Source organism: Cucurbita maxima, unplaced genomic scaffold (assembly GCF_002738345.1).
Source record: "Cucurbita maxima cultivar Rimu unplaced genomic scaffold, Cmax_1.0 Cma_Scf00022, whole genome shotgun sequence".
Taxonomy (NCBI): Eukaryota; Viridiplantae; Streptophyta; class Magnoliopsida; order Cucurbitales; family Cucurbitaceae; genus Cucurbita; species Cucurbita maxima.
The window spans coordinates 1,992,778-2,020,722 of NW_019272038.1; the positions used below are offsets into that span (position 1 = coordinate 1,992,778).

General features: G+C 37.0%; 7 protein-coding genes and 1 long non-coding RNA gene across 9 annotated transcripts; 6 read left to right on the forward strand and 2 right to left on the reverse strand.

Annotated features, from left to right (window-relative positions):
- Positions 1–648: 648 nt before the first annotated feature.
- On the reverse strand, positions 649–4,845 carry LOC111496388. The gene is made up of 3 exons (XR_002720447.1): positions 4,785–4,845; positions 795–797; positions 649–681 (listed from the first exon to the last, which is right to left on the reverse strand). It is a non-coding gene; the product is annotated as an uncharacterized LOC111496388 (long non-coding RNA).
- LOC111496223 (ornithine decarboxylase-like) lies at positions 2,257–4,557 on the forward strand. The gene is made up of 3 exons (XM_023146591.1): positions 2,257–2,286; positions 3,025–3,808; positions 3,982–4,557. Exons 2-3 carry the CDS (start codon positions 3,059–3,061, stop codon positions 4,504–4,506), a joined length of 1,275 nt encoding a protein of 424 aa, XP_023002359.1. The 5' UTR covers positions 2,257–2,286; positions 3,025–3,058; the 3' UTR covers positions 4,507–4,557.
- Positions 4,846–5,835: 990 nt separating the features above from the next.
- On the forward strand, positions 5,836–7,243 carry LOC111496226 (ornithine decarboxylase-like). Its single transcript, XM_023146595.1, has one exon. It carries the CDS (start codon positions 5,862–5,864, stop codon positions 7,113–7,115), a length of 1,254 nt encoding a protein of 417 aa, XP_023002363.1. The 5' UTR covers positions 5,836–5,861; the 3' UTR covers positions 7,116–7,243.
- Positions 7,244–8,144: 901 nt separating this feature from the next.
- Positions 8,145–9,832, forward strand: LOC111496287 (thioredoxin-like protein CDSP32, chloroplastic). Its single transcript, XM_023146683.1, has 2 exons — positions 8,145–8,690; positions 9,222–9,832. The coding sequence occupies exons 1-2, from the start codon at positions 8,239–8,241 to the stop codon at positions 9,664–9,666; spliced, it is 897 nt and encodes a 298-aa protein (XP_023002451.1). The 5' UTR covers positions 8,145–8,238; the 3' UTR covers positions 9,667–9,832.
- A 203-nt stretch (positions 9,833–10,035) lies between these two features.
- LOC111496217 (RNA pseudouridine synthase 2, chloroplastic) lies at positions 10,036–15,287 on the reverse strand. Its single transcript, XM_023146584.1, has 9 exons — positions 14,870–15,287; positions 14,614–14,757; positions 14,264–14,500; positions 13,898–14,100; positions 12,826–12,904; positions 12,312–12,487; positions 11,764–11,866; positions 10,467–10,548; positions 10,036–10,333 (listed from the first exon to the last, which is right to left on the reverse strand). Exons 1-8 carry the CDS (start codon positions 15,200–15,202, stop codon positions 10,534–10,536), a joined length of 1,290 nt encoding a protein of 429 aa, XP_023002352.1. The 5' UTR covers positions 15,203–15,287; the 3' UTR covers positions 10,036–10,333; positions 10,467–10,533.
- A 2,354-nt stretch (positions 15,288–17,641) lies between these two features.
- LOC111496255 (GDSL esterase/lipase EXL3-like) lies at positions 17,642–20,132 on the forward strand. Of its 2 annotated transcripts, none has more exons than XM_023146633.1 (5): positions 17,642–17,919; positions 18,021–18,151; positions 18,221–18,454; positions 19,406–19,661; positions 19,816–20,132. In XM_023146633.1, the coding sequence occupies exons 1-5, from the start codon at positions 17,667–17,669 to the stop codon at positions 20,004–20,006; spliced, it is 1,065 nt and encodes a 354-aa protein (XP_023002401.1). In that variant the 5' UTR covers positions 17,642–17,666; the 3' UTR covers positions 20,007–20,132. The 2 variants fall into 2 exon arrangements, with proteins under 2 accessions (XP_023002401.1, XP_023002402.1); XM_023146634.1 differs by having other exon boundaries at positions 19,831–20,132.
- A 1,017-nt stretch (positions 20,133–21,149) lies between these two features.
- Positions 21,150–24,168, forward strand: LOC111496222. Its single transcript, XM_023146590.1, has 3 exons — positions 21,150–21,442; positions 21,858–22,325; positions 23,325–24,168. The coding sequence occupies exons 1-3, from the start codon at positions 21,332–21,334 to the stop codon at positions 24,021–24,023; spliced, it is 1,278 nt and encodes a 425-aa protein (XP_023002358.1). The 5' UTR covers positions 21,150–21,331; the 3' UTR covers positions 24,024–24,168.
- A 915-nt stretch (positions 24,169–25,083) lies between these two features.
- On the forward strand, positions 25,084–27,228 carry LOC111496349 (SKP1-like protein 1B). Its single transcript, XM_023146768.1, has 2 exons — positions 25,084–25,528; positions 26,807–27,228. The coding sequence occupies exons 1-2, from the start codon at positions 25,229–25,231 to the stop codon at positions 26,978–26,980; spliced, it is 474 nt and encodes a 157-aa protein (XP_023002536.1). The 5' UTR covers positions 25,084–25,228; the 3' UTR covers positions 26,981–27,228.
- Positions 27,229–27,945: the final 717 nt, after the last annotated feature.

Consider the following 27,945-nt stretch of genomic DNA (forward strand, 5'->3'; position numbering starts at 1 on the left):
TATTATTATTTTATTATATATATATATATATATATTTTTTAAAGAAAACACGGTTTAAAAAATATAAATAAAAATCTAAAATTAGTTTTTTTTTAATAAAAAAATTATCACAAGGTTTTATATTATAAATTAATGCACTTTAAAAATACACATTTTAATATATGGTAATTAGTTTCATTTATATGCATGTGACATCCTTAATATTCTCCATGTCTTTTTAAATTACATATGTCGAATTTGATGGAATAAATATTAAACTTTATCTCATAATTATTTAATATTGCAAAAAACATGGCTTTTAATTTGTTTAGAATGGTTAATAAAAATAAAATTCAATATAATTATTATAATAAAAATGAGTTAAGATTAATTTTATATAACTTTATAATATAACCTTATTTACTTGGTTTGAATATTTTTTTTTTTATTTCACCTGTTATATTATTATAAGATGATTATTTACTTATCAATGTAGCTTTTTTTTATATACATAATTTTTTTAATCTTGCAATATACATGTTTTCGTTATTGAAATAACTCAATTTTATAAGGACTCCCGTGAAATATACCAATCATAAATAATTCCTATTTAATTTAAACAATATAATAAATAAAAAAAATTCAATGTCTAGCTCTGATAGCATTTGTAACAGCTCAATTCCACCGCTAGCAGATATTGTCCTCTTTAGGCTCAAGGCTTTAAAAGTGGTGTTTTGTTCTCTTCCCCAACCAATGTGGGATTCTAGGATGTCACAATCCACCCCCTTCAGGACCTAGTGTTCTTACTGGCACACCGCCTCGTGTCTACCCCCTTCAGAGAACAGTCTCCTCGCTGGCACATTGTCCGATGTATGGCTCTGATATCATTTGTAACGGCCCAGATCCACCGCTAGTAGATATTATCCTCTTTGGGCTTTCCCATTTGGGCTTCCCCTCAAGTTTTAAAACGCGTCTATTAGGGGAAGGTTTTCATACTCTTATAAAATGGTGTTTCGTTCTCCTCTTCAACCAACGTGGGATTGTAGGATGTCACAAAAATTTTGTTGAACAAATCGTGAATAAGAATAAAACCATTGAATCGATGATCCAAATTGTTGAACCACTCAGATTGGACCAAATTGATAAATAGAGATGTCAAGCGTAGGAACAGGGAGGCCTTCCCGGTCCCATCTATGTCTCCACCTCTTATTTCAATATTTATTCCCGTAAAATTTTTCATTTATTTTCATGGAAATCAGCTCTTGCATAATTTTTTTCCTTAATTTTTAATATTATAATATAGTTTTTCACTCTAAAAAAAACCTTTAAAACGGTAGAAAAATGACTTACTAACCACGATTCATGGCTACAACTAGCACAAGGGCAAAACCCCTGTGAGTTGTTGCAACAAAGATTATGCATATTAGTACACAAATCTATGGTTTAACCACAAACGTGAGCTAGAATGAAAATCACTAACATCACCTATTAGAATGGTAACTAGAGTCTTATCGAACAAGTTACCTCGAACATCGTCTATTAGAATGGTTACTAGAGTCTTGTCGAACAAGTTACCTACCTAACACATCTGTATTAAATTTACCGCAAATAAAATTATATTAAAAGTTAAAAGTGGATTAATTTAATTATTCTACTGCAAGAAATTAATTTGTTAAAGTATATACTTATCTTTTTTTATTAAAATGATATAATAACTCGATTCATTATTGTACTGTAAATGCAATAATTAATTATGAAAACATTAAATTACTAATTAATAACAATTAATTAGCATTATTTTTAATTTATTACATGGTTTTTTTTTTTTTTAATTGAAGTGAAAATCGAATCGAATGCAGGTGACGTTGAAAGACATAGATATATGTAGTTCAGAGAGAAAAAATTCTCCTGCATCTACAAGCGGCAACTAATCACAATAATCAAAGTGTTTATGAAGTCGCACGGTAGGATGAGAAGTAGAGAAAAAAGAGAGCGAGGAAGACAACTAGTTGAATAGCGGGAGCGACATGGTCGGGCCTTGACGTTTTTTTTTCTTTTTTTTAATTACATTAATGATATTTTAATTACATTAATGATATTATTAATTTTGACATTTAAATATTTTAATCGTGAATATCTATTTTATTCAACATAAAGCTTGTAAATATCTATTTTGTAGCTACCACATCTCCACATATATAAAAGGCCCTCTCCCACTTTTTGTAATGCAATCCCATTTCCACGTCACCTTCACCAGCTCTTCCTCCTCCCAACATTCTCTTTACTGTCTCAAACTGCTCTTCTAAGGTATTGTCTCATTTTCCATGTGTTATTTCAACCCGACATATCGAAATTTTTTTATTGATATTTCTTGTTCAAAACTACCGTGACGTTTAGGATGATAATAGTGTCTTATCTATTGAAAATTCTGTTCGAACATACTTTGTTATTGTAAAAAAAATTTAGACCAATTCTAAAGTTCGAATTGGTTGGGTTGATGACTCGAGTAATCCAAATAGAGTTCACAACACAACTCTCTATTTTCGGATTGAGTTAGGTTGGAATCTCATAAAGCTCGAATATCAAACATTTACAAATAACAATGCATCACTAGCACAGATTACAAAAGTCAAATATTCTTAGTCTTTGTAATAAGTAGGGTAGGGTTAGGTTGGGCTGGGTTGACTTGTAACCTTAATTTCGAGTTGGTTGGGTTGACCCAACTAAAAAAAATGTCAACCTGAGAACCGAATCAAACTTTTAATTTTCTAAAAATTCAACCCAACTCCAACCGAAAAAAGTCTAGTCCAATCCAACTTTTATGATTTTTAATTTATAAATTTTAGAGTAGGGTTGGGTTCACTAGTCGTGTTTTTTATTTTTAATTTATAAGAAACCTTTCTAAAATTATTTATAAATTTTAGAATCCAATTAAATTTAGTTTCTAGATATCAAAATAACGTCCAAAGGGAAAGTGATCTAAGTTTATAAATAATTTATTTCTATCAATAATTGAAATATTATAGTTATTTTGACAATTACTAGGTTTAATTTCAAAGTAACAGAATAGCTGTTCTTCATGAACATGGAGCAACTCCCTCTGGCGAATGCGGCGGAGACAGGTGGCGGCATACAGAGCTTACAAATGGCTCCGGGGATTAATGGTCGGAAGATCACTTGGCTCAATAAAAATGGAATCTTGGGTTTGGTTCAATCCATAATTTGGAGCCAAAAAGAAGCCAAAGAACCCTTTTACATACTTGACCTTGGCCTCCTCATCAATCTCCTGAACCACTGGTCTCGTCATCTACCAATGATTCAGCCGTATTACGCCGTCAAATGCAACCCCAACACTGCATTTCTTGGTGCCATGGCTGCTCTGGGCTCTAGTTTTGACTGCGCTAGTCGAGCTGAGATCGAATCCGTTTTGGCTCTTGGTGTGTCGTTCGATCGAATCATCTTTGCCAACCCATGCAAGGCTGAGTCCCACATCAAGTACGCAGCAAGTGTTGGTGTTAACTTGATGACTTTCGACTCGATAGCCGAAGTCAAAAAGATCAAACGATGCCACCCAACATGCTCATTGTTGATCCGAATCAATGCCGTGGAGGACACTACGTCGCGGTCACCATTGAGCTCCAAGTATGGTGCACTCCCGAATGAGATAGTGCCGCTCCTACAAGCTGCTCAAGCTGCAGAACTCAATGTCGTTGGTGTTTCGTTCCACATTGGAAGTGGAGGTAGCGACGCGGGCCTTTATCGTATCGCCATAGCTGCCATCAAAGCCGTGTTTGATGCTACAGTTCGACTAGGGATGCCAAGAATGAAGGTAAAAATGCAAAGGGTATTTTCAAACTAATAATAATAAATAAATAATAATAATAATAATAATAATAATAATAATAATAATAATAATATTTGCTAAAACCAACCACAATTAATAAATATTCTCAACTGACTATTATAAAGAGTCAAATATTTAAATATTTAAATTTTTAACAGGTGCTCAATATTGGAGGCGGTTTCACGGCTGGCCCGCACTTTGATGGAGCGGTGGTGGCCGTCAAAGAAGCGATATCGGAGCATTTCTGCAAGGAAGAAGGGTTGGTGATCATGGCGGAGCCAGGGCGGTTTTTTGCAGAGAAATGTTTTACTTTGGCGGCGAACATAATCGGGAAGCGCGTGAGAGGAGATCGCCGGGAGTATTGGATAACTGATGGGATATACGGTTCCATGAACTGCATAGTCAACGATCAAGCGGTTGTCACGTGCACACCATTAGCCACCACCTCAAACCCTAAAAATCTGACGTGTCGAAATGCTGATCTGTACAAATCCACTGTGTTTGGACCAACCTGCGATGCTTTTGATACAATTTCGACTACTTTTTGGCTACCTGATTTGGAGGTGGATGATTGGTTGTTGTTTCCTAACATGGGTGCTTACACGTCAGCAACTGGGTCAAACTTCAATGGGTTTGCCACGTCCTCCATATCCACTCATCTTGCTTACTCAAATCGTTTATGAGCCATGTCACCTCCTACCAATAAATATTGTATTACCATTCTCCACCTAATCCCGCTGCTAGCAAATATTGTCTGATTTAGCTCGTTACATATGGTCGTTAGCCTCACGATTTTAAAAAACGTCTACTGAAGAAAGGTTTCCACACCCGAATGCTTCATTCACTTCTTCAACCAATGTGAGATCTCATAATTCACACCTCTTGGGGTCCCATTTATTGATATTCTGGCTTGGATACCATTTGTAACAACTCAAGTCCACCATTAATAGATATTGTCAACTTTGGCCCATTACGTATCATTGTCAGTCTTACGATTTTTAAATGTGTCTATTAGGGAGAGGAACATTGCCCTTACAAATAATGTTTCCTTTCTTTCTCTAACTGACGTGAGATCTCATGGTCAAGAAACTACTAAAGTCAATAGAAGTGGGTAAGACATAAAAATTTCATATTCCCTATCATCTTTCATCTAGTGACGAAACTCGACAGACTAACGACAGACTAGAAACAACCAATCAAACGAAACTCGATGAGCCTGATGCACCATCCCGAATCAATTTTCAAACCCAAAATGTTTCGTGATAGATTGGTTGGGTGCGGCACGTAGTTTGAGACTTTTTGGTGTTCTTAGTTCAAAATTTCCATTCTTGGGTTCTTGTCTCCCATTTTTCTAGCTTGTATTCAATTGAATATTACGCACTATATGACTAAAATGGCACAACTTTGAACCCCAAGTCCAATACGCCCACCACCCCTTTGGACTAAGAATTAAACTCACAATTGGGGGCTAATTGGCTTTTGAATGCCATGAATTGGTAGCGTGGGAAGCAAGTTTCTCCTCCAATTTCCATTCAATTCAAACATTAAATATCACATCAACAAATAGTTGACTATTTTGAAAAAAAATTAGGGTTTACCGCTCTCAATTTTCTTAATTGTATCACAACGAACATGTGGTGACTGGATAGACCCGCAACGCATCTTGAACTGCAGAGAACACGTATCAGGCATCAATGGAGACACATCACACAAACTAGCCTGACTGACTCGCATCCAACTTGAGAACCCTGTAACTGACCTGCACCTACGACTTTGCACCGACCAGCAACTCCCGACAACATTCTCTTTTTGCGTGTGTGGTAATTATAATTTTTAAATTTCTATTCCTCTCAGAAATAAAAATAATAATATTGTAACTTTTAAAAAAAATACATGAAAATAGGTTTGAATTTTAAACAAATCCAACGGTCAATAAAGTTGTAATTAATTATATTATATTTTATAATTTAGGCTGTATTTATAGAGCTCTCCCCCTCCTCTGTTTCCAATTCCCAAAGTGTTCTTCTTGACCGCCGCCATGGCTGTCGACCACCTCCTCCTCCAAACCGCGCCAGGCCTCAGCCCAAAATCCATCACTCCGATTCCCCAACACGGCCTCCTCCCTTTCCTCCAATCCATCGCCCTAAGCTCCGACAACCCCAACGAACCCTTCTACATCTTCGACTTAGCCACCATCACCGCCCTCATGAACCTCTGGACCCAATCTCTTCCGACCGTCCGCCCTTTCTACGCCGTCAAATGCAACCCCAACCCGGCTCTCCTCGCCGTAATGGCCGCCCTTGGCTCCAATTTTGATTGCGCCAGCACATCCGAAATCCAAGCTGTTTTAGCTCTCGGCGTCTCCCCCGACCGAATTGTCTTCGCCAATCCTTGTAAACCAGAATCCCATATCAAATTCGCCGCCGATGTCGGCGTTAATCTCACCACTTTTGATTCTGTCTATGAAATCGAGAAAATCCGTTCCTGCCACCCGAAATCCGCCCTGTTGCTTCGGATCAAACCGCCTGAAGATGGCGGCGCTCGGTGCCAATTGGGACAGAAATACGGCGCACTGCCGGAAGAAATTATCCCTCTTCTTGAAGCTGCTAAAGCGGCTGATCTCGCCGTCGTTGGCGTTTCTTTTCATATTGGAAGTGGGGATGCTGAAACAGGGGCTTATTCCTCTGCCATCGCCGCAGCTAGAGGGGTTTTCGACACGGCGGTCCGACTTGCCCTTCCGCCTATGAATGTGCTCAACATCGGCGGCGGGTTCACCGCCGGACCCCAATTTGAAAAAGCGGCCTTAACGATAAATTCAGCCCTGCAGGAGTATTTTCCGGCGGAGCTGAATATCACCGTCATGGCTGAACCTGGTCGGTATTTTGCTGAATCGGCGTTCACTCTGGCCGTCAATGTCATCGGAAAAAGGGTAAGAGGCGATCACAGGGAGTATTGGATTAACGACGGGATTTACGGGTCAATGAACTGTATACTGTACGATCACGCGACGGTGACTTGTACGCCGTTGGCTTTGAAATCTAACCGGAAAAACCCCACGTGCGGCGGAATGAAAATGTATGGCACCACCGTGTTTGGCCCCACGTGCGACGGATTGGACACTGTTTTGACAGGATACCCGCTGCCGGATTTGGAAGTTGGAGATTGGCTGGTTTGGCCGAAGATGGGGGCTTACACGGCGGCGGCTGGGTCCAATTTCAATGGGTTTAACACGGCGGCGATTGAGACTTACATCGTGTACTCCGAACAGGGAAACGGCGCCGTATTAGGTTGAATTGCATTGTCGTTGTTCTACATTTTTGTCGTGGAAAAACAAGAGAAAAATGTTGACCACATTATTTAAGGATTAAAATAATAAAAAAAAAAAGTTATTTACTGGTCAATGAAATTTAGCTTTGGGAACATACAACTAATCAGTGAGTGTGGGCTCTGACAATAATCAACATTTAATTCTTTCCTTTCTTAAAAAAAAATAATAATATAATTATTATTTTTATAACTGCTTCTATTGTTAAGTAGGTTTTTACACCTTTATTAATAATGTTTCGTTCTCTTCTACCATCGATATGGGATCTCTCAATTCTCCCCTTTTCAGGGTCAGCGTTCTTGTTGACACTTGTTCTTTTCTCGAATCAATCAATGTGGGATCTCACAATCCTCACCCATTTTTCTTTCTTTTTCATGTTCCAGTCGAGGTGGGGAGGTGTTTGGGAGCTGTCCTGTCACATAGAGGTGTCAACTCGAAATGTCGGTTAGTTGTAATCTTTTTAGGGTTGATTTTGTATTTATTATTATATATATATTATTATTATTATTATTTATTATTATCTATACCTTTTTACTAAATAACTTGGAACTTTTGGTAGGTACTAATATGGAATGTCTCTTAAAATGGCATGGAAATTTTATTGTATTTTTCACTTATTTTGTTTTGTTTGTGTTTAATTTCGTCTTTACATGATTATCCAATTTCTTGAAATCTCAAAACTTGGGTCGTGACACAGATAGTCATACTCCGTGCTATTCTCGACCCATTTTTCATAAAAGTATCATTGGTTACTTTGGTTCATTCTGTAACGAGCTCTATTATAGAGTTCAAAAAGCTACGTTCTTGAATCATATGAGGGTCCCGAAATATAAATCTAAGCTTTCCGAGCCCAACATATCCAACAATCACTCCTTTTAATTTCCCAAAGATATTACCACAAACAAAACAAAAAAAATCATCTAAAAAACATCCCATTTGAACAAACCACAGCCGCAAAGAAAATGTGTGGTCATCCAAAGCTCCCCCTTCACTAAGATCTTCTTGATAACTCCATAGCCATCCCCTGCAATTCAGAGCAGAGCAGAAACAGAGCCTCCCCTGTTCTATTCCCTTTCTCCGCCGCACTCCGATGGCTTCCTTCTCCCACTCTCTCACCACACCTCCACCCTCTCTCTCTCTCCACACCCACAACAACCGCCTCCTCTCCGCCACCTCCCTCATCCCCAATCTCATCAAACCCGCCGCCTTCTCTGCAAATTTACACCTCTCCCACCGCCGCCGCGGCTTCACAATCAAAGCCACCGCTGCTCCGAGCGTGAAGAAACCCACCGGCGATGAGCGAGTCCAGCAAGTCCACAGCGCGGAGGAGTTCGATGAAGCCCTTAAGAAAGCCAAGAGCAAGCTGGTTGTGGTGGAATTCGCCGCTTCACACAGCGCGCAGAGCAGCCGGATGTACCCGTTCATGGTGACCCTCAGCAAAACGTGTAACGATGTGGAGTTCATTTTGGTGATGGGCGATGAATCGGAGCAAACCAAAGAGCTCTGTAACAGAGAGAAAATCGAGAAGGTTCCTCACTTCAGGTAAAATTCCTCTTGTAATTAATTAATTTATAATTTATTTGGGTTTTAAATATCTAAATTAAAGCCTATTTAATTTACATAAATCTTAATTTTATTGAATTTAATAAAATTATTATATTAAAATATAAATACAAAACTAAATGTAACAAAAAAAATTAGTATATGAATAGCAAACATATCAATTAACTTTTAAGATATGTAATTTTTTCACAAAAAAAATTATTAAAAAAATAGTTTTTAAATGTAGTTTAAAAAATAAATCTATTCATTAAATGATAATGACGTGAGATAACGTAAGGGTGATTAGAATACGTGTATGGATTAAGTTTAGAAGAGTGTTAATTAGGTATGTCGATTGTTCATCCAATATTCTAACGGTTTTTGTACTATAAAGGTATAAGATCACTGTTAATATTACAACTTTTAGAATAGTGCGAGTAGTTTTGAAAGGAAGAGATGAGTTTAGCTTTAAAGTAAAACGCTTCCTACGTTCTAAAATCACTTAAGAAAGTATCGTTTTTCGTCCTCCAGCTTCTACAAGAACATGGAGAAGATCCACGAGGAGGAAGGGATCGGACCGGATCAGCTGGAGGGCGACGTATTATACTATGGCGACAACCATTCAGGAGTTGTTCAGCTACACAGCAGGGAGGATGTGGAGAAGCTGATACAAGAGCACAAGGAGGATCACAAGCTGATCGTACTGGACGTGGGGTTGAAGCATTGTGGACCTTGCGTGAAAGTCTATCCCACAGTGATCAAGTTGTCGAAGAAAATGGACACGGCGGTGTTCGCCAGAATGAACGGCGATGAGAACGAGAGCTGTATGCAGTTTTTGAAGGACATGGATGTTGTCGAAGTGCCGACGTTTTTGTTCATAAGAGATGGAGAGATTAAAGGAAGGTACGTAGGGTCTGGTAAAGGAGAGCTTATTGGTGAGATTCTTAGATATCAAGGAGTTCGTGTTACTTATTGAATTTGAGGGTTCGAAAGTTTAATTTCTAATTAATGGTGGGATTTTGGTGTACGTGATGAGTTGGTTATTATGGTTTAAGTTCAGTGTCACTTTGAAGTATGATTCAAGTTGTGACAGGTCACCGTTATATATATAACCTCGACTAAGATGTCATAAATTTTGAATCTTTCCACCAGAAAAACATTTCATACCCTAATCCCTAAACCCCGAGATAAACAACCTTCATAAATTTTGAATCTTTCCACCGAGAAAAACATTTCATACCCTAATCCCTAAACCCCGAGATAAACAACCTCACAAAGGGATGTCGTAACTTAGTAACTTGTAATGTTCATAACGTTCAAAATGCCTAATTTGAATTCACACAAGGGAGTCCCAATTTACTGCAGTCTTTCAAATATATTTCCAATTGAATGATGATGAATATTCAACTACATTCCTATGGATTAATAGCAATGGTGGCTGGCTTACCATCAATATTAAGTGAAACATGAGGTTCCATTGGACATGGCGATTAGGCGAATGTTCAACACAAGCAACGATCATCTCGACCGTAGAAGCACCATCAAGAGTACCGATACGGTGTGTCGTTTCCATTTCTAATGCCATTGTTGCGTGCTGCTATGCCTCGATTTCGATATTGGGATATTGAGTTTAGGAACATTCCCTGTTCATATCAGATCAAATTAGCAGTGTTGAATTTCCAAGAACACCAACCAAAAATATGTCATTTACCAAAAAGTTCAATTTATTTTCCAAACGTCCCAACTTAAATGGTCGTATATTAGGGCCAAATGTACCTTCTCGGTCTTTCATGCCCGAGTCGTTTGACGCTGAGTGTGTATGCCAGATACTGAAGGATCTCAATTAAGATTTGGTAACCTGCAATTTTAATCACAACACTCTGTTAATGGTTAAACTGATACACCGCAAAAACCACCTCTCCCGCTTAGATTCTATGGCAGCAACCATTGTTCAATAGCTAATGTGGTTGTAAATCTCAAAATTATTTCAGTGTGTACTATGTATTAGGACTACAAGAGATTAAACAATGAGATATGATATGAAATTTCCTGATGATGTAGAGTTCAATATTTTTCAGGGAATTTGTTTCCCGTATAATCTTTAAAATTAAGCTTATGAACCCAATTATTTCTTTTGTATAGATTATCTGGAATAGCTATAAGTGTGATAAAATAGTGTCTATGTTCATACTACATATAAGAGGCGAGTAGAAGGAAGACTTTTATGTTTCTGTCTGCTCTTTAGTTATTATATTATGTCTTTATATCTATAATGTCTCCGATACTTTTGTAACAACCTAACCTACCACTAGCAGATATTGTCTTCTTTATGCTTTTTCTTCTAAGCTTCCCCTCAAGGTTTTAAAATGCGTCTACTAGAGAGAAATTTTCACACCCTTATAAGGAATGTTTTGTTCCCCTCTCCAATCGAAGTGGGATCTTACAATCCATCCCCTTTGGGGGCCAGCGTCCTCGCTGGCACACCGCCCGGTGGCTAGCTCTAATATCATTTGTAACAGCCCAATCCCACCGCTAGTAGATATTGTCCTCTTTGATTTTTCCCTTCTAAGCTTCCTCTCAAGGTATTAAAACGCATCTAGTAGGGAGAGGTTTTCACATCCTTATAAAGAATGTTCCGTTTCCCTCTCCAATTGAAGTGAGATCTCACAGTTTTAATATCTAAGAAAAACCATTTGAAACTTTAACACATTTTATGTATGATTAAATCCTCACTCATTGATTAAACAACTTGATTTTCTTTTAAGTTCAGTTGACTTCATAAGATGAAGTACAAAAGGAAAGTAGACCTATAAAATAGATATTCAAACGCAAGAAGCAGGTACCACATGGGTAGGAAATAGAAAATACATGGTATTAACTAACATGTCAAGGAGGCGACCAAAAAAGAGGCACAAATGCACATATTAGCTATCTAGGTTATCTATAAAGTAGCTCCCGGACCATTCTTGATTGATATTGTCCTATTTTATGGATAAATGCTAATAAAACCACTAATCACCATGAAAAGAGCTTGGGTTGAAGATAACAGAATTCATCAATACTTGAGAGATACCTTTTTTGTGCTAATTTGACGAAGCTGACCCAGAATTTCAGCAAAATCTGTAGGGGGTGGGCATGAAAATCGTATGTTCTTCCCTGTGTGAGGATGTATAAACCTACAATTGTTCAGTGATCTTGGATTAGTTGTTTACAGAAGAAAAGAACAAGCCAAGACTCATACTACGATCTTGTTTCTTGCTCCTCACGTATTATTTCTGGCGCTTTTATCATAAGAAATAAAAAAAACAAATTTCTATAACATTTCTTGCTTTTGCACTCTCTTTTTAGTTTAAAAAAGAACAGACTGTGATTAGCAATCATTCTTGTTTATCTTTCTCTAAAAAATTTCTTTTAAAATGTGGAAGTTTTAACTGAAAATTAAATAAGATATTCCAAATATATGTCACATAGATGTTTTGATATTATGCATACAATTATTAGCGAAGAAAAATAGAAATTCCAAGTTTTAAAAACTTTGAAATAAGAAACCAAAATTATAAGCTATTTTAGAGAACAAGAAAGAATGTAACTAAATGAGCTCTTAAGAATTTATTTTCTAACCCGAGAGTTAGAGCATGAAGGCAAGGCCTCTCTAATGAGGAAACAAGTTGCATAAGTTGGCTGTGACTACTAGATGATGTTCTAGTCCGAAGCAGCGACATGGCCATGCTCTTGGTACCTCCATAGACCTCATCTCCAAGTAAGGGTATTCCCATATACTTCGCATGTGCACGGATCTACTTCACAAATATTCACTCCTAAGATTTGAGTGGTGATAAAAACTACATTTCAATTTTCAGAAAGAGGAAAGAACTGAAACTTGGCATGATAAATATGGCTGCTTGTACGTTCAATGTGTGACTCTGACTCATTAAATTGTTTAGCGTACGTATGCACACACTATGACTTGAAGACAAAAGCAGTAGCGTACAGAAATGTTATTGAAACAAAAGAATGTATATGTCTATGCACGTGCATACATGGTGATTGGTGAAAACGCATTGTTAGATGGATTGTTATATATATTCATTGCCCTCTGAAGCAGCTTAAGGAGCAAGAAGTTTACAATACGCACCTGATGTGTGCGGCCTGTTTCTAATCTCCACTCGACCAATGAAAAACCTCCTTGAGCTAAATTTTCAATAACTTTGTACCTGTGAAATGTACGCCATTTCAACTTAGCATAATGAATGACCAAGCTTAATAATATTAAAATAGTTTCTATAATCGAAAAATAACTAAGTAAACACAAAAAACAAAAGATCTTTCTCCACTAATCCTTAAATTCATATTGATGTCACCATAATGAGAGATGGGACAAGGATGGAAATGAAAATCCCAGAGATTACTTCTGTAAATTTTGCATAACTTTGTTGGATGAGATGTATCTCGCAAACTAGTTCGAGGGGGAGAGATGAATATATCTTTTTTCAGAAGAGAATACAAAAAAAGGGCAAGGAGAAGAGGCATCTCCTCCTGAAGAGCACAAGGGGGGATCCATAACAAGAGTACAGGACCCCAATCAAAATTCTTATGGAAATTTGGTACAAGAGGAGGCAGTGTACGATACAGTCACCCAACCAAAATTTTACCACTCTATTTGAACATTCTATAATTCCTTTCTATTTATTTACTCCAAAGCTTACTGCTTTGTTACTCTCTTTGAAAATTATGTTATTCCTTTCTATTTATATATTTCAAAGGATGGCTCAAGTTGCATTCTTTCAAATAGTCCTAGCTTTGCCTTTAAGCCACCAACATGACAATGTCTCTAGAAGCACCACCTTAACCTCTTCACATAAACAACCAGTCCAGCCAAGAGTTTGAGCAATCTGTCCAAAAGTCTGTTGGAAATGTGGAGTTTTCTTTCTAAATATTAGTTATCCAAATTTATGATGATGACAATTATATTATCATTACTTTTTAGTTCTGGCCTTATATGTAGATGATTTTTTTACAGGAAACAGAACCCATTTCATTAATCTGATGAAATGAATACCAAAAAAGACCCTGTCTGTACACAGTTATAAAAAAAACACCTCCAATACGAAATGAGGGTAGTAACATGGGGAAGACAGCATTTCAAGAGCCAGTAGATTTATAATTGCGTTTCATATGATAATAATTGACGAAGAAAAACTAAGTACCTACTAGCAGCGTACTTTGCATGTGAATTGTTATTTGTTCTAGATACTGCACTCATGCGAATACGATTATTCGGATCACGGCCTATTGGTACCTCGATACGTCCAGCGGTTGAGGGTGGAACTCCACATGTGAGACTGATATAGACTCTCTCAATAGAATGTTGCTTGAATTGAGCAGATAAGTGAGCGTGGGCATGTTCATCCTGTTGTTCAAATGCAACAAACGTCGGAGTTAGATATAGTTAGGGTGGGGGGCGGGGAGAGGAGCATTTGGGCTGCAAATTCTTGAAACACCAAAGTAGAATTGTTTTGATTTTATCTTGAGATAAGCAGCTGCAAGCAAGCTGAAAAGGGACAGTAAATCACCTTGGCAACAACAAGCAATCCACTAGTTCCTTTATCTATCCTATGCACAATTCCAGGACGAATAGGTGCCTCAGAAACTCTAGAAGATAAAATCTCAATGGAATTGAGCTCATCATCAGAAATATCCATGTCTGACAGAAGCTCCTCATTTGTCGTGGTAACCATTGGGAGACTGCAGTGGTTAAGAATGGCATTTACTAGTGTTCCTGTAGCATTCCCAGGAGCTGGATGAACAACCTGAATCAAGGAGAAATCAAACAACTATCACAATCTTTTACAAATTTCAGACAAAAGCTTGCCACTAAGCATATAATATCGAACTTGAGGCATAACGTCTCTTGAATCATTACCATGTGCGCCGGTTTGTTTACTACTAAAACATGTTCATCCTCATAAACTATATCCAAATCAATATCTTCAGGTTCAGCTCTCAATGGCTGCAATTCCGAAATTGTACAATTAATCTTATCCCCAGCTTTAACATTGTGAGAAGCCTGCTCGAGCATAAAATATATGGTTGAAAGAAGCCAAATGAAAAACAGAGAGACAATCAAAGAGTCATAAATGCAGCTCTTCTTCAGGAGTATAAGCTACAAACGTCGTTACCTTCTCGATAACTCGGCCATTGACTGAAACCAGTCCGGCCCTAATACTGGACTGCACACGAGCCCTACTAATCCCGTCGATGCGGCAGGATATCCAAGAATCAATACGAACTTTACCGGAATTTGTCTTCACGATCTCTTCCAGTCTCATTCCGGCGTAATTGGTTGTCGGTTCAGGAAGAGTTTCACCACACTCATCGGAACCCGAGCATCTGGCAGAGTGATTGGTGGCGATTCGAAGAACATCATAAGAGATTCTTCCGCGGTTTCGAGGGAAAAACAACTGAATTGAAGGTGCAGCTTGAATTGCTCTAGCAGAGCAAACGGAAATCATTCTCCCGAGTTCGATATTTGGTTCTTGCGTTTTCGCCCATCGGCTGTTGCTTACCGGGAAAAATCCAGTTTTTGTTTTTCCTACCTTTTTCAACTCTTAATTTAATTTAAAGTACATTAATAATTAATAAAAATATATATATTTACTCTCTTTTATTTCAAAAATATTCCTAAATTTTTTTAAAAAATTAAGAAAAATTCCTAAAATATTCCTAAATTTTTTTGAAAAATTAATAATTAATAAATAAATATATATATATTTACTCTCTTTCATTTCAAAAATATTCCTAAATTTTTTTTTAAAAATTAAGAAAAATTCCAAAAATATTCCTAAATTTTTTTGAAAAATTAATAATTAATAAATAAATAAATATATATATATATATATATACTCTATTTTATTCCAAAAATATTCCTAAATTTTTTAAAAAAATTAAGAAAAATTCCTGGGAGAATAAAACACATTTAACCATGAAGTTCCTACGATTAAGCCACCAAAAACAAAAGTGCACATGGCTCGTATACATAGTGGCTTCCAATTCTTTTAACGATCCTATCCTCAAAATCCCTGTCATTTGGATATAATCTTGTTTCATTCATGTATCATTCCATTTACTCGGATGTGACAACTAAACTTAAAAGCTATTTATGAATCGTTTTTAATTTTCAAATTTCAATGACCAATCTAAAATCAAATTTGAACATTAAGAACCAAACCGTTATGAATCCATATGAACACTAATACAAACTGCATTCAAATTTTCGAAAGAGTTAGAAGCGTATGAAGGAAACTTTAAATTAAATGCCCAACCTACCACATGGGCTATAGTCAAAATATTGTCTTTCTCTTCGACACCAAAGGCATCCAAAGTTAGGAAGATCAAAGACCGATAGTTACTCTTCCTTTCGTTCAACACGTGAAACTCGAGTTATAACTCGAACCTCTAACATTTTTTATTTGAATTCAACTACACATGAAAGCAGAGAATTTGAACATCTAACCTCTTGGTCAATGAATATATATCTAAATCAATTGAGCTATGTTCATATTGGTAAATATCTAATTTATACATACTCAAGTTAGTAACTTCAAACAAACGCTTATCGACATGACCGATCATGTCATGATCTTATAAAGTTTGATAACTATTAAATGGCCCAGGAAGATGGTACTACTTTAAATCAATGTGAATTAAATCTTCTAATATCATAAACGTGAAAGGGCCAACTCATTATCTCATAAATGTGAGACCACAAATTATTTAAGATCACGTAACCTCAACGAACACAACAGTTTAATAATACACCGTCTCGAAATTTCAAATTGGTTAAGTGGGTGATAACTTGAATAGAGTTCACAACCTAACCCTTGTTCGGGTCTCATAAGTCACTAGCTAAAAGATTTTTTCAGTCCAACTCGAGTATAACCTTACTCAAAAACTTATTTTTGTTTTTTGAATTTTGCAAAACGTTTAAATACGTTCGTACGAAATATGAAACTATTATAGAGATTATAAGAAATTCAACCCGATTTTTTATTTATTATTTCATGTTTGGTGTTAGTTAATACAGTGGGGTGGGGGAATATTAAATGAAAATAATAAATAGAATGAGATACATATTAAAAGTATAGTTCTACCAAAAAATAATAATAATAAAAAAATAAATAATAATAATAATAATAATAATAAGCGGAGGATAACAACACCTTTAACTGTGAGGCTGACGGCGATACGACAGGTTAAAGTGGAAAATATCTACTGATGGTAGATTTGGATGGTTAGAAATGGTATCAGAGCCAGACATCGAGTGGTGTGCCAGTGAAGACGTTGGGGTGGATTGAGAGATTCCACATCAGTTGGAGAGGAGAACGAAACAATGCTTATAAGGGTGTGGAAACACGTACACTAGAGTTCTCGAGACAGTAGTTCAATTGGTCAGACCCCCAAGGGAGGTGGAAGACACTAACCCTCAAGTGAGGCGGATTGAGAGATCTTACCTCGGTTGAAGAAAAGAACAAAATATCACTTATAAGGGTATGGAAAAACTTACATTAGAGTTCTCGAGACTGTAGTTCAATTAGTCAAACCCCCACGGGAGGTGGAGGACGTTGACTCCCAAGAAAGGTGGATTGAGAGATCTCACATCGGTTGGAGATGAGAACAAAATATTCCTTACCCGAAACCTCTCTAAAACGCGTTTCGAGACTAAAATTCAATCGGTCACAACACCGTTCTATCAAGACAAAAAGGTGCAGGTTCGATCCCTGTCAATCCCGATAAATTCAAATCCAATACAAAAATAGAAGCGTGGGCCAAGACGGTGTCTTCCAATCCAAATCTGCCACGTTTCCACCGGCATTTCATTATTAGCATTAAATTTGGAAGGCACACCAAACAAATACGTAACCCCTTCATACATATATAGATACCTTCCCAGAATAATGGCTGAACTACACAATAGCAATGCCTTTACTCCACTTCACAATAGCAGTCAAGCTTTTCCTTTGTCTTCAACTAGCTAGTTCTACTATAAACATTCCTCCCGGTTACTCCGTCCCCGCGGTTTTCGTGTTCGGGGACTCGATTGTCGATACAGGCAACAATAACAATCTCATCACTCAAGCTAAGTGCAACTATCCGCCATACGGTAGGGATTTTCTCGGTCAACAGGCAACCGGGCGATTTTCCAATGGCAGAGTTCCCTCTGACCTTCTAGGTTTAAACTAACCTCGTTCGATTAAATTGTAGAGGTTCAAATTTTTTTCGGTTACATGGCTTGGACCAATGTTATCGATTTCTTTTTGTTTGTTTTGTTAGTTGATGCGTTGGGTATCAAAGAGTTTTTACCACCGTATGCTAACTTGAGTCTACGGCCCAAAGACCTAATTACGGGTGTCAATTTTGCTTCTGGTGGTGCTGGATTTGATCCTCTGACCTCTCAATTAGCGGTAATGAATAAACTTTGAACACGAGACGATATTTTGAATTATGAGCTAAATGGGTTCTTGAATTTTCAGCCAGCAATATCACTTGAAGAGCAATTAGGCATGTTTATAGAATACTCAAAGAAGCTAGAAGAAGTGGTTGGAGTAGCGAGAGCAAAGTTCATAATAGCCAATGGCTTGTTCATGGTGGCGGCGGGAAGCAACGACATTGCTAACACATTTTATCTTGCAAAAATAAGGCAAATTCAATTCAATATCGATTCGTACACTGATTTCATGGCTCGGTATGCTTCCGCTTTTGCAGAGGTACAAAGTTTAGTCTCTCAACTATTTCTATTTTTTAATTTAAAAAATATTTAGTTTCTATGCATTGGAGGGGAACGAAACATTCCTTATAGGGTGTAGAAACCTCTCCCTAGTAGAGACGTTTTAAAACCTTGAGAGAGCCCAGAAGAGAAAGCCTAAAAAAGAGAATATTTGCTAGCGATGGCCATACGCTGTTACAAATGGTATAAGAGTCAGACACCGGGTGGCGTGCCAGCGAGGACACTAGGCCCTCAAGGGAAGTATATTGTGAGATCCTACATCGGTTAGAGAGGGGAACGTTTCTTATAAGGGTGTGGAAACCTCTTCCTAGTAGACGCGTTTTAAAACCTTGAGTGAAAGCTCGGAAGAGAAAGTCTAAAGAAGACAATATTTGCTATCGATGGACTTAGGCTATTACAAATGGCATAAGAGCCAAACACCGGGCGGCTTGCCATCGAGGACGCTGGACCCTCAAGGGAAGTAGATTGTGAGATTCTACATCAGTTGGAGAGGGAAACATTCTTTATAAGGGTGTGGAAACCTCTTTCTATTAGACTCATTTTAAAGCCTTGAGTGAAACCCCGGAAGGGAAAGTCGACAATATCTGCTAGCGATGGGCTTAGGCTGTTACAAATGGTATAAGAGCCAGAAACTAGGCGGCGTGCTAGCGTCTTCGCTGGGCCCTCAAGAAAAGTAGATTGTGAGATCCTACATCGGTTGGAGAGGGAAACGTTTCTTATAAGGGTGTGGAAACCTCTCCTGAGTAGAGGTGAGGAAAGTCCAAAGAGGACCACATCTACTAGTGATGAGCTTGGTCGTTACCAGTTTGATTATTATTATTATTATTATTTTAAATTTAATATCAATTAATTAAATGCATTTTGTTTCATTCACCACATGCAAGTACCTTCTCTTTTTCATCTAAATTTTAACGTTTTATTTTCTTTAAAGGGATTGTACGCAGCCGGTGGGCGGAGAATCGGATTCTTCGGGGCACCGCCGTTGGGGTGTGTGCCGTCGCAAAGAACCTTGGCCGGCGGGATTGAAAGGGTGTGCGTAAATGAGTACAACGCTGCTGCAGAGCTCTTCAATGGAAAATTGCACACCGCTTTGGATCAACTTCAAACTTCACTGCCTAACAGCAAACTAGTTTACGTGGATATTTACCATCCTCTCCTTGATATCATCCAAAACTATCGTAAATATGGTATACAATTATCTCGATATGCTCCGTTTTCTCTCACATTTTAAATTAGTGTAGACGCTCGTATAACTATTCTATTGAAAATAATAGTAAATCGAGCACAAGCTTAACCGAACAATTGAAAAGCTGAAAACGCTCGTAATTGTTATTATTTTAGGGTTTGAAGTTGCAGATAGAGGGTGTTGTGGAAGTGGGAAGATCGAGGTGACGTTTCTTTGTAACAAATTTGTGAAGACCTGCAACGATCCCAACAAGTTCGTGTTTTGGGATAGTTTTCATCCAACCGAAGCTACATACAGCTACCTCGTCGCTCCGATCATTCAAAAATATATTTCTAATTTCCTATAATTCAATTAGCTTAATTTTCATAAAAAATATATTCCAAAATTGAAGGCAAAAAAGATGTGTAACTTTAATTCTCTCAATTATATGTATTATCATTTTGTTTACATTAATGATGAGCTAATAATTAATGATTAATGATTTTTGTATTAGTTATTAATATATTGTTATTATAATTCAATTTTATCAAGAATAACAAAAAGCATATAATTAATAAATATTAAATTAAAAATGAGGACACGTGGCTAGTCTTCCATTTTATTTTGTGTTCTTTAAAATATATTATATTTTATATGCTAAATTACTTTAATAAAAATATTTAATTAAAAGTTTTATTTGAAACCATTAATAATTTATTTTTAAAATACTTTTAAATTTTAAAAAAAAATTCAAAAATATATTTTAATTTTTAAAAGTGTTTCAAAAATATCTTTGAGTTGTCCATCATCTCCATCTACGAACATAAAATACTATTAAACTCAATCATAAACTAAAAATGTCGAGTACAAAAATTTAGAAACCTAAATACTACCGGTATAGATAAAATATAACAAACTTGGTACAAACATTTCGGGGAATTAAACATAATTTGATGATATTGCTTCAAACTTTAAAAATAATTACATAATTAAAATATTATATGTGAGAGGTTGGGAGGAGAAGAGAAAGAAATCGATAGATAGTCGATATTTTGGAAAAACGACATTGTGAGATTCCATAACGGTTGGAAAGGGGGAACAAAACATTCTTTCTTATGTATGGGCGTGAAAGCCTCTACCTAGTAGATGTCTTTTAACATGGGAAAACTCTAGAGAAAAAGCCCAAAGAGAACCATATGTGTTAGCTATGGACTTGGATGGTTATAAATGGTGTCAGAGCCCGACACTAAAAGTGGATTGTGAGATCCCACCTTGATAATTACAAGTGGTATCGAGCCAGCTTGAGTTGTTACAAATGGTATGAGAGTTAGCTTGGATCGTTACAAATAATATCATGAGATCTAAGTCAGACATCGAGTGATGTGTCAGCGAAGATGCTAGGCCCCTAAGGAGGTGGATTGTGGACAATATCTACTCGTGTATTGGATTAGTTCCAAAAGAAAAAAAAAAAAGTCATATTATTTTTTGACGTCTTTAAAATTCATGATTAAATGTCCGTTTTAGTGATCTCCGGCGACCTAATTGACGGCTAACCTTGCGGTTGCCGCCCATCCTTCAAATTCAGAGCTTCAACTCGCTTGCTGAGATCGAATTCAACTGCTTGAAGATTAAAGAGAGAATCATAGGCTATACTTCTGGTCGGTCCAATCACTGATCTTCTGGTTCCCCGAAATGGAGCCTATTACATTTATCGTCGACAAATTAAAAGATTTCGGGACCGCAAGCCACAATTTCTTCGATGGTTTAGTTCGTCGCCGCCAACAATCATCTCGCCGCCGTCCGGTAATGCTTCATGTATTATAGTCTCGTAGTATGTGTTTCTTCACGTCTGAAAATGGCGGTATTCGTTGTTCCTATGAATTGTGATACTGTTTTTAGTTTCTATTTGTCCATTTCCACTTGTGTTTGGAGTAGGAAGACTTCGATTTTACTGACTCATTCTGTACAGAAACTTTGAGTTTCCAAAGTTAGAAGGTTATGTGTTAACACTGTTGCATGTTGCCTTATGACCGTCCTTCTTGATGAACATTTTGGCTGAAATTTTTAATGAATATTCTCAATTGGCTTTGGAATTTTATACATTAGTGTAAATGACTCTGGTAATTACATGGCGACTAAGGTGTTTTGTTCTACCAGTTTTATTCTAAAACGAATTTAAGTAGTCAATTTAGGTAACTTTGCTGGTACATTATTTCAGATTGAAATCCTGAAGCGGCTGCAAAGGGAAACATTTTCAGATTTAATGAGACTTAGAGACAGACAAGAAAAGGTAGAGAAGGTACCATCCTTTAACAATACACAGAGGAGTAGTCCATTCCAAGAAAATGGCACTCATGTAAGAGGAGAGGTTGATATATTGGGCGCATTACTATTGATGAGTGTTATTGATAATCATAGCCTCAAAACACTTCGTAGTTCTGGAATCTCCACAGGAATTCACTCGAGATTGACTTTTGAAACGACTGTAAGAGAAAACGATTCTCTTGTTGCAGAGTTCGTAGCCAATCAGAAAGCCAAGGTGGATTTTGGTGTTGACTCTGGAAGTGAACTTACTCTATCTAAAGTTCTTTACAAGGCTAGTGTGAGTGATTGGATGTCTGCAATTGTAGCTCCTATTGGAGCTCGATGTAGGGATGTTGCTATAATTGCAAGCCCTTCTCGTCGGGTATGTTTAATTGCGATTACGTCTTTCTATCTATTGCAAGTATGATTGTTTGCTTATCAAGTTCTATATGAGTTTACTAGATTAGTATTTAATTTCGTGGGGCACTTTTAGGTTGAGGTAATAACCTTCATCCTAATGTAGTTAGGATGGAGTAAACCACTCCATTTACTAGATTACCTTTGGACACTCACAAGCATAAAACCTTTATTATAATCCTTAAGTAGACTATCCAAGAATTAGCAAATGGATTGACATCTACCGTTTAGATTGATATAAGATTGGAAGGAGATGAAATACCCCCCTCTCTATCTCTTGCGAGTAAAGGTGTTTGAGACATTGCACGACTTTTTTTTTTTCATTGAGAGAAAGAGCAACATCAAATTTGAGCTAGGTCAATCATAGGGTTATTTCAAGTCTAGTCTAGAATCAAAACCAAACAAAGCTTCACCTTAACTACGTACAAGGTACCTATGAAAGTCCTGACTGTGGTGGACGCATGCACTGACAACTCAAAAGTCAAGCGAAAGATGCCCCTTTCTAGATAGAAAGAGAGAGTGAAATAGATTACGGCTATGAAAGATATATCATATGATTCTCTTGTAATCCTCCTCCATCAGAATGAAAGTTACTAAGATAAAATGTTAATATAGCTCAAATTGAAAAGGCCATTGTAATTTTTTGGGTCACTCTCTTTTTCTTTTATGCGTAAGTTTGGTATCAGTATTAATCTAACTCTTGACAGTTCTGTTGTATGATCTGATGTTATAGGAATGCTTGTCGTCTAATATTTAATATCGGTGTTGAATTTGAACTCAAATTATATGGTGGTACTTTTTGTTGCGTAAAATATTGCCTGAGCCAGTTAATGTTCGTATTGGTTACCAATTCGAATCAACTAGTTATGTTCGTGAATGCTCTCGAGTACTTTCCATCGAAGACTATGTTCTAGTTGGCGTATAATTCATGAAGTTAATCTATATGGTTTTTTCTATGTGGTAGGAAAAGGGTCTTACAGATATTTCATCTTTTGGACCACCCCTTTTGGATCAGCCAAATGGTGGCGCCATTGGTTTAACGGTGAGAAGATCCAATGTTACTGCTTCCTTAGTTCAATTCATTTCAACAGAGGAAATACAACCAAGTTTTGGTCGGATTCAGCATTGCTTTAGTACATTTGGACAACTAATGTGCCAATTCTCAAGAGGAACAAAGCTCTCACTACTGGGTCTTCTCCAAGCGCCAAAATTATGCAATCAACATGTCGATCTCGGAGCCCTTACAATTTCAGTCGGACTAGGGAGTCGACATGAATCTTCTGAAACAGCCGAGACACCTGATTCATGTTTGTTAACAGCGTCGAGGAAAGCTATTTCAAGGGGATCTATGGCTTTACTGCTGGAGTCGGAACTCGACGAAGTGATCAGACTTGGAGGTTGGGTTGAGGTGAGGCAATCAAATCCGAACGACGTGCAATGGGCTGTGTCGATGTCTGATAATAATAGTGAAGAGGCATTAGGTTGGGGAATGAACTTAGGTGGGATTCATGGAGGCACATCAGGTACGGATCACTTTCAGATTGAATCTTATGTTAAACTGAACATGAGTAAGAGATTCAACGTGAAGCCAGGAATTGCATATGTGACCGACGGCGATGCCTATATGATGGCCTTGCTCGTTCGGTCTAACTGGTCTATATGATACCCATCTTATGAAATATCATTTTGAGAGCTGTAGTTTGTCTGAAAGGTCCATATGTGCCCTCCAGCATTTAGGTGTGGAGGACAATATTATATTCATGCACGTCATAAGCAAAGGAATACCGGAAGAAATTCATTTTTTTTTTTTAATTATTAGATAAGGTTTTTAACATGTGGGTATCCGACAAAGTTTGATGGACAGGATAACCCAAAATCATCTTAGAGCATTTCAAGAAGTCTCTGAAAACATTCTACCACTAGCCGATATTGTTCTCCTTGGAATTTCTCTTTTGGACCTCTTCTTAAAGTTTTTAAAACGCCCCTTGTAAAGAATATTCTCCTTGGAATTTTTCTTTCAGACTTTCCCTTAAGGTTTTTAAAATGTGTCTGTTAGGAGTTCTATACCCTTACAAACAATGTTTCGTTCTCACCTCCAACTACGATGTGTAATCCAATGGAGAGCTTAAAAAAAATTGATATTCATCTTTCTATCAAGAGATTTTTAAACTTATTTTTAGATTATAGATCTGTTAAACCTTAAAAAACAGATATTCATCTTTCAACCGGAGATTTTTAAACTTATTTTTAGATTATTGATCTTTCAAACCTACAAACTTTTTGGATTATAATAGAAAATGTTAATTACAAATAAAACATTAATTATAAAATTTTAAGGCATAAATCATAACATAAAATTCTCGGACAAGCATTGTGTGAATTCTTTTTAAAACTTCTTTAAGACTCGTTCTTATTCTTTTAAACAAATTTATTGTTGTTGTCCCGTAAATACTCAGTGCAATATTCTAATTTTTTTTGTTAATTTTTTTTTTTTGTAGAGCGGTTAATTTTGAAATATTTATGGAAGAATATTATATTTTAAGATTGAGAAAAATAAATATATTTTTGAATGAAACATGAAGGATTTATAATATATATATATAAATCCTATAATAAAATAAATATATATATATATATTTATAATAAAATATAAACATGAAGGATTTATAATAAAAATAAATATATATATATTATTGTAATTTAGGCTAAGAAAAGTGGTTATCGGTGGATTTTGCACTTGAAAACCCATTTTGTGGTCACCGTTTGTTTTTCGTCCTCTTTAGCAAATCGCGACTCTCTCTTTCTCTCTCTCTCTCTCTCTTTGGGTTTCAGAGCTCACCGAATCTTCGAGAAAGGAGATACGGCACCATGTCTTCAGGGAGGAAGATCACGTTGAAGAGCTCCGATGGCGAGATCTTTGAGGTTGACGAAGCCGTCGCCTTGGAGTCACAGACGATCAAGCACATGATTGAAGACGATTGCGCCGATAGTGGAATCCCCCTCCCTAACGTGAACAGCAAGATCTTGTCCAAGGTTATCGAGTACTGCAAGAAGCACGTCGAATCTCCCAAGCCGGAGGATCGTGCTGGCTCCGTCGAGGACGACCTCAAGACTTGGGACAGCGAATTCGTCAAAGTCGACCAGGCGACCTTGTTCGATCTCATTCTGGTATGCGGATGATACTTTCTAAATTTTCTTGCGGTCTCTTGCGGTTTTGTCCTTTTTTTTCCCCTCTGTATCTATGCCCTCCGATTGTTCTCTTTTTGTGGTTAATTTCGGGTCTAGGGTTTGGGTACTGCTTAGATTTGGGGTAAGGTTCTTTCGGTTCTTGTTTCGTTACTTACCCTATGGTTGCATAATACGTTTTCTGTTTTGGTATGATGCCTGAATCAGATATCTTACATTGGGAATAAGATATTGCAAAATTACTGAAACATGATGGTCGCCTGCTGTAATATGTTGTAACATCTACAGTTATATTTTCGAACGGGAGTCGCTAGGGGAGTTTATTTATTGATTTATAAGGGCTTTGTATGGAAGATCCACAAATGTTTGTCATTGAGAAGGCTTTTGATGTATTAGGCGTTTGGCTGAAATCTTTATTCCTTATATAATCTTTGTTTGGAGTTGTTGCACTAAAACATGCGCGGTATATGTCCTGTTTATCGAGTAATGAGATTCATTTACACCCGCTAGTGTATCATTAATCATCCAACTTGTTTTATCTGTTTAATCCAATCCAATCTTTTATGTTTTAGTTATGGCTGTAACATTAATTTAGTTGAGGTAATTCAATGTCAATTGCTTATTTTCTAGTGGGATATGGGTGAATCTCTTTCCTCTTACCAGTTTATCTTGATATTTCCTGGTTTTATTGATTTTATTTCTACTTTTGTTCCTTCCTAATAAGATTTAAACGAAATTTTTTATTTACCCGTTTCAAACTTGCTAATCATATGATAATTATCCTTTGTTATTCATTTATGTGTGTGTGTGTGTGTTTATATGTTATGGTTTATCTGAAATTTTTCGGGTTCTGTCTTGTTTTTAATTGAATTATTTCATCATCTTTTTTGACAAATGAGTATAACCAAGTAGTTCTTTTTGTACTAGTATTATCCTGAATCCACCTAAATCCTTTTGGACTATAAGATATTTTTAATACGTTTTGGAAGATGTTAATGGTTTTCATTGAAGACTTAAAAATTAGGCTTTCAACCGAGCCAATCGTCTTGATAAATTAATGTACTTGTTTTGTTTTATAAATTACTTCATACGGTTATCCGGTGAGAATAGTCGAGGTGCACACAAGATGTGCTTGGACATGGTTCAACTCCCCCAAGTAGAGGCATCACCGTAACTTTTTGTTTAGGGTTTAGGGGCATCACCTTAGCTTGTGATATGGGATAATGATGGTCAGAATCTAATCCTACATGACATTTGCAGGCTGCAAACTATCTCAATATCAAAAGCTTGCTAGATTTGACTTGTCAGACGGTGGCTGACATGATCAAGGGGAAGACTCCTGAGGAGATCCGCAAGACATTTAACATCAAGAATGACTTCACACCCGAGGAAGAGGAGGAAGTTCGTAGGGAGAATCAATGGGCGTTCGAGTAAAAAGAAAAAAAGAAGTAAACGCTTATATTCTACTCTCTCTTGTCGCATTGTAACATTTGATACTCGTTCTTTCTTTTAAACTAAACTATGTGATGTTTGTTGGGTGCTGTCTTCATTCCTCAATTTCTGTTTTTCATTGAACTTTACCCGACTTGCATTTCTTCATAATATAAGACAGAACTTGTGAAGCACTCAAAGCACTCGTGTCACGATAATGTAATAGATTGGCTGCTTCATGAAGGGTTTCATTGCTGTCAACTCCTCCGGTATTATATCACTTTCCTGTTCAACTCATCGAGACTCGTAGATTTTGAAACCGAACTTCTTTTGGGTGATGGATTTGACTCAGGAGAATAGTCGTGGTGTTAAGGCTTGAACACAGATGGATTAAAAAATTTAAACATAAACCATACTTTTCCCCTTCCACCCAAAGATAGGTATGGATTTTGGGATCATAGGCCAAATATTCCCAGAATCTAGTCAGTCTGCCCAAGTTCTTTGGGTTTTCTGGTTAGATTAAGTTTGGTTGAAGAGAACAGATAATTTGTACAGCACTCAAAGTTGAAGCAAGCGATGCTCGATGCATACCATTGTCTACGCAAGGACTCAAAGTTGAAGCAAGCGATGCTTGATGCGTACCATTCTCTACGTAAGGAAAAAATGGATGTAACATCTGCCAAATAGATCGTTGAAACCGAACGTGATTGACTTCTGTTTGCACCCAACAATTTGATAAATGAACACTGCTGCCACTGACAGCTCCAAATCAAAACTGGGTCAACATAACACGTCCAACCCTTTCATCAGCTAAATTTTTGTCCGCTAGGAGGCCAACAACTATAAACGCTTGGTGTGAAAAGCTTTGCCAATGGAACCATCAAACTAGGGGTGAGAGGTGGCTATCATGGCAAGCAAATCAGGCCAACACTTCTTGGAACGATGTGCAACCCAAGTTTTGAGGTGAG

Excerpts from the sequence above, each read along its gene's own strand:
- LOC111496223 (XM_023146591.1), top strand. The coding sequence starts at position 3,059 with ATGAACATGGAGCAACTCCCTCTGGCGAATGCGGCGGAGACAGGTGGC. Across the intron at positions 3,809-3,981 it reads TAGGGATGCCAAGAATGAAG|GTGCTCAATATTGGAGGCGG; the intron begins GTAAAAATGCAA and ends AATTTTTAACAG.
- LOC111496226 (XM_023146595.1), top strand. The coding sequence starts at position 5,862 with ATGGCTGTCGACCACCTCCTCCTCCAAACCGCGCCAGGCCTCAGCCCA.
- LOC111496287 (XM_023146683.1), top strand. The coding sequence starts at position 8,239 with ATGGCTTCCTTCTCCCACTCTCTCACCACACCTCCACCCTCTCTCTCT. Across the intron at positions 8,691-9,221 it reads GAGAAGGTTCCTCACTTCAG|CTTCTACAAGAACATGGAGA; the intron begins GTAAAATTCCTC and ends TTCGTCCTCCAG.
- LOC111496217 (XM_023146584.1), bottom strand. The coding sequence starts at position 15,202 with ATGATTTCCGTTTGCTCTGCTAGAGCAATTCAAGCTGCACCTTCAATT. Across the intron at positions 14,101-14,263 it reads GATTGCTTGTTGTTGCCAAG|GATGAACATGCCCACGCTCA; the intron begins GTGATTTACTGT and ends TTTGAACAACAG. Across the intron at positions 12,488-12,825 it reads AAACAGGCCGCACACATCAG|ATCCGTGCACATGCGAAGTA; the intron begins GTGCGTATTGTA and ends TTTGTGAAGTAG.
- LOC111496255 (XM_023146633.1), top strand. The coding sequence starts at position 17,667 with ATGCCTTTACTCCACTTCACAATAGCAGTCAAGCTTTTCCTTTGTCTT. Across the intron at positions 18,152-18,220 it reads CTCTGACCTCTCAATTAGCG|CCAGCAATATCACTTGAAGA; the intron begins GTAATGAATAAA and ends TTGAATTTTCAG. Across the intron at positions 18,455-19,405 it reads ATGCTTCCGCTTTTGCAGAG|GGATTGTACGCAGCCGGTGG; the intron begins GTACAAAGTTTA and ends TTTTCTTTAAAG.
- LOC111496222 (XM_023146590.1), top strand. The coding sequence starts at position 21,332 with ATGGAGCCTATTACATTTATCGTCGACAAATTAAAAGATTTCGGGACC. Across the intron at positions 21,443-21,857 it reads AATCATCTCGCCGCCGTCCG|ATTGAAATCCTGAAGCGGCT; the intron begins GTAATGCTTCAT and ends ACATTATTTCAG. Across the intron at positions 22,326-23,324 it reads TTGCAAGCCCTTCTCGTCGG|GAAAAGGGTCTTACAGATAT; the intron begins GTATGTTTAATT and ends TCTATGTGGTAG.
- LOC111496349 (XM_023146768.1), top strand. The coding sequence starts at position 25,229 with ATGTCTTCAGGGAGGAAGATCACGTTGAAGAGCTCCGATGGCGAGATC. Across the intron at positions 25,529-26,806 it reads CCTTGTTCGATCTCATTCTG|GCTGCAAACTATCTCAATAT; the intron begins GTATGCGGATGA and ends TGACATTTGCAG.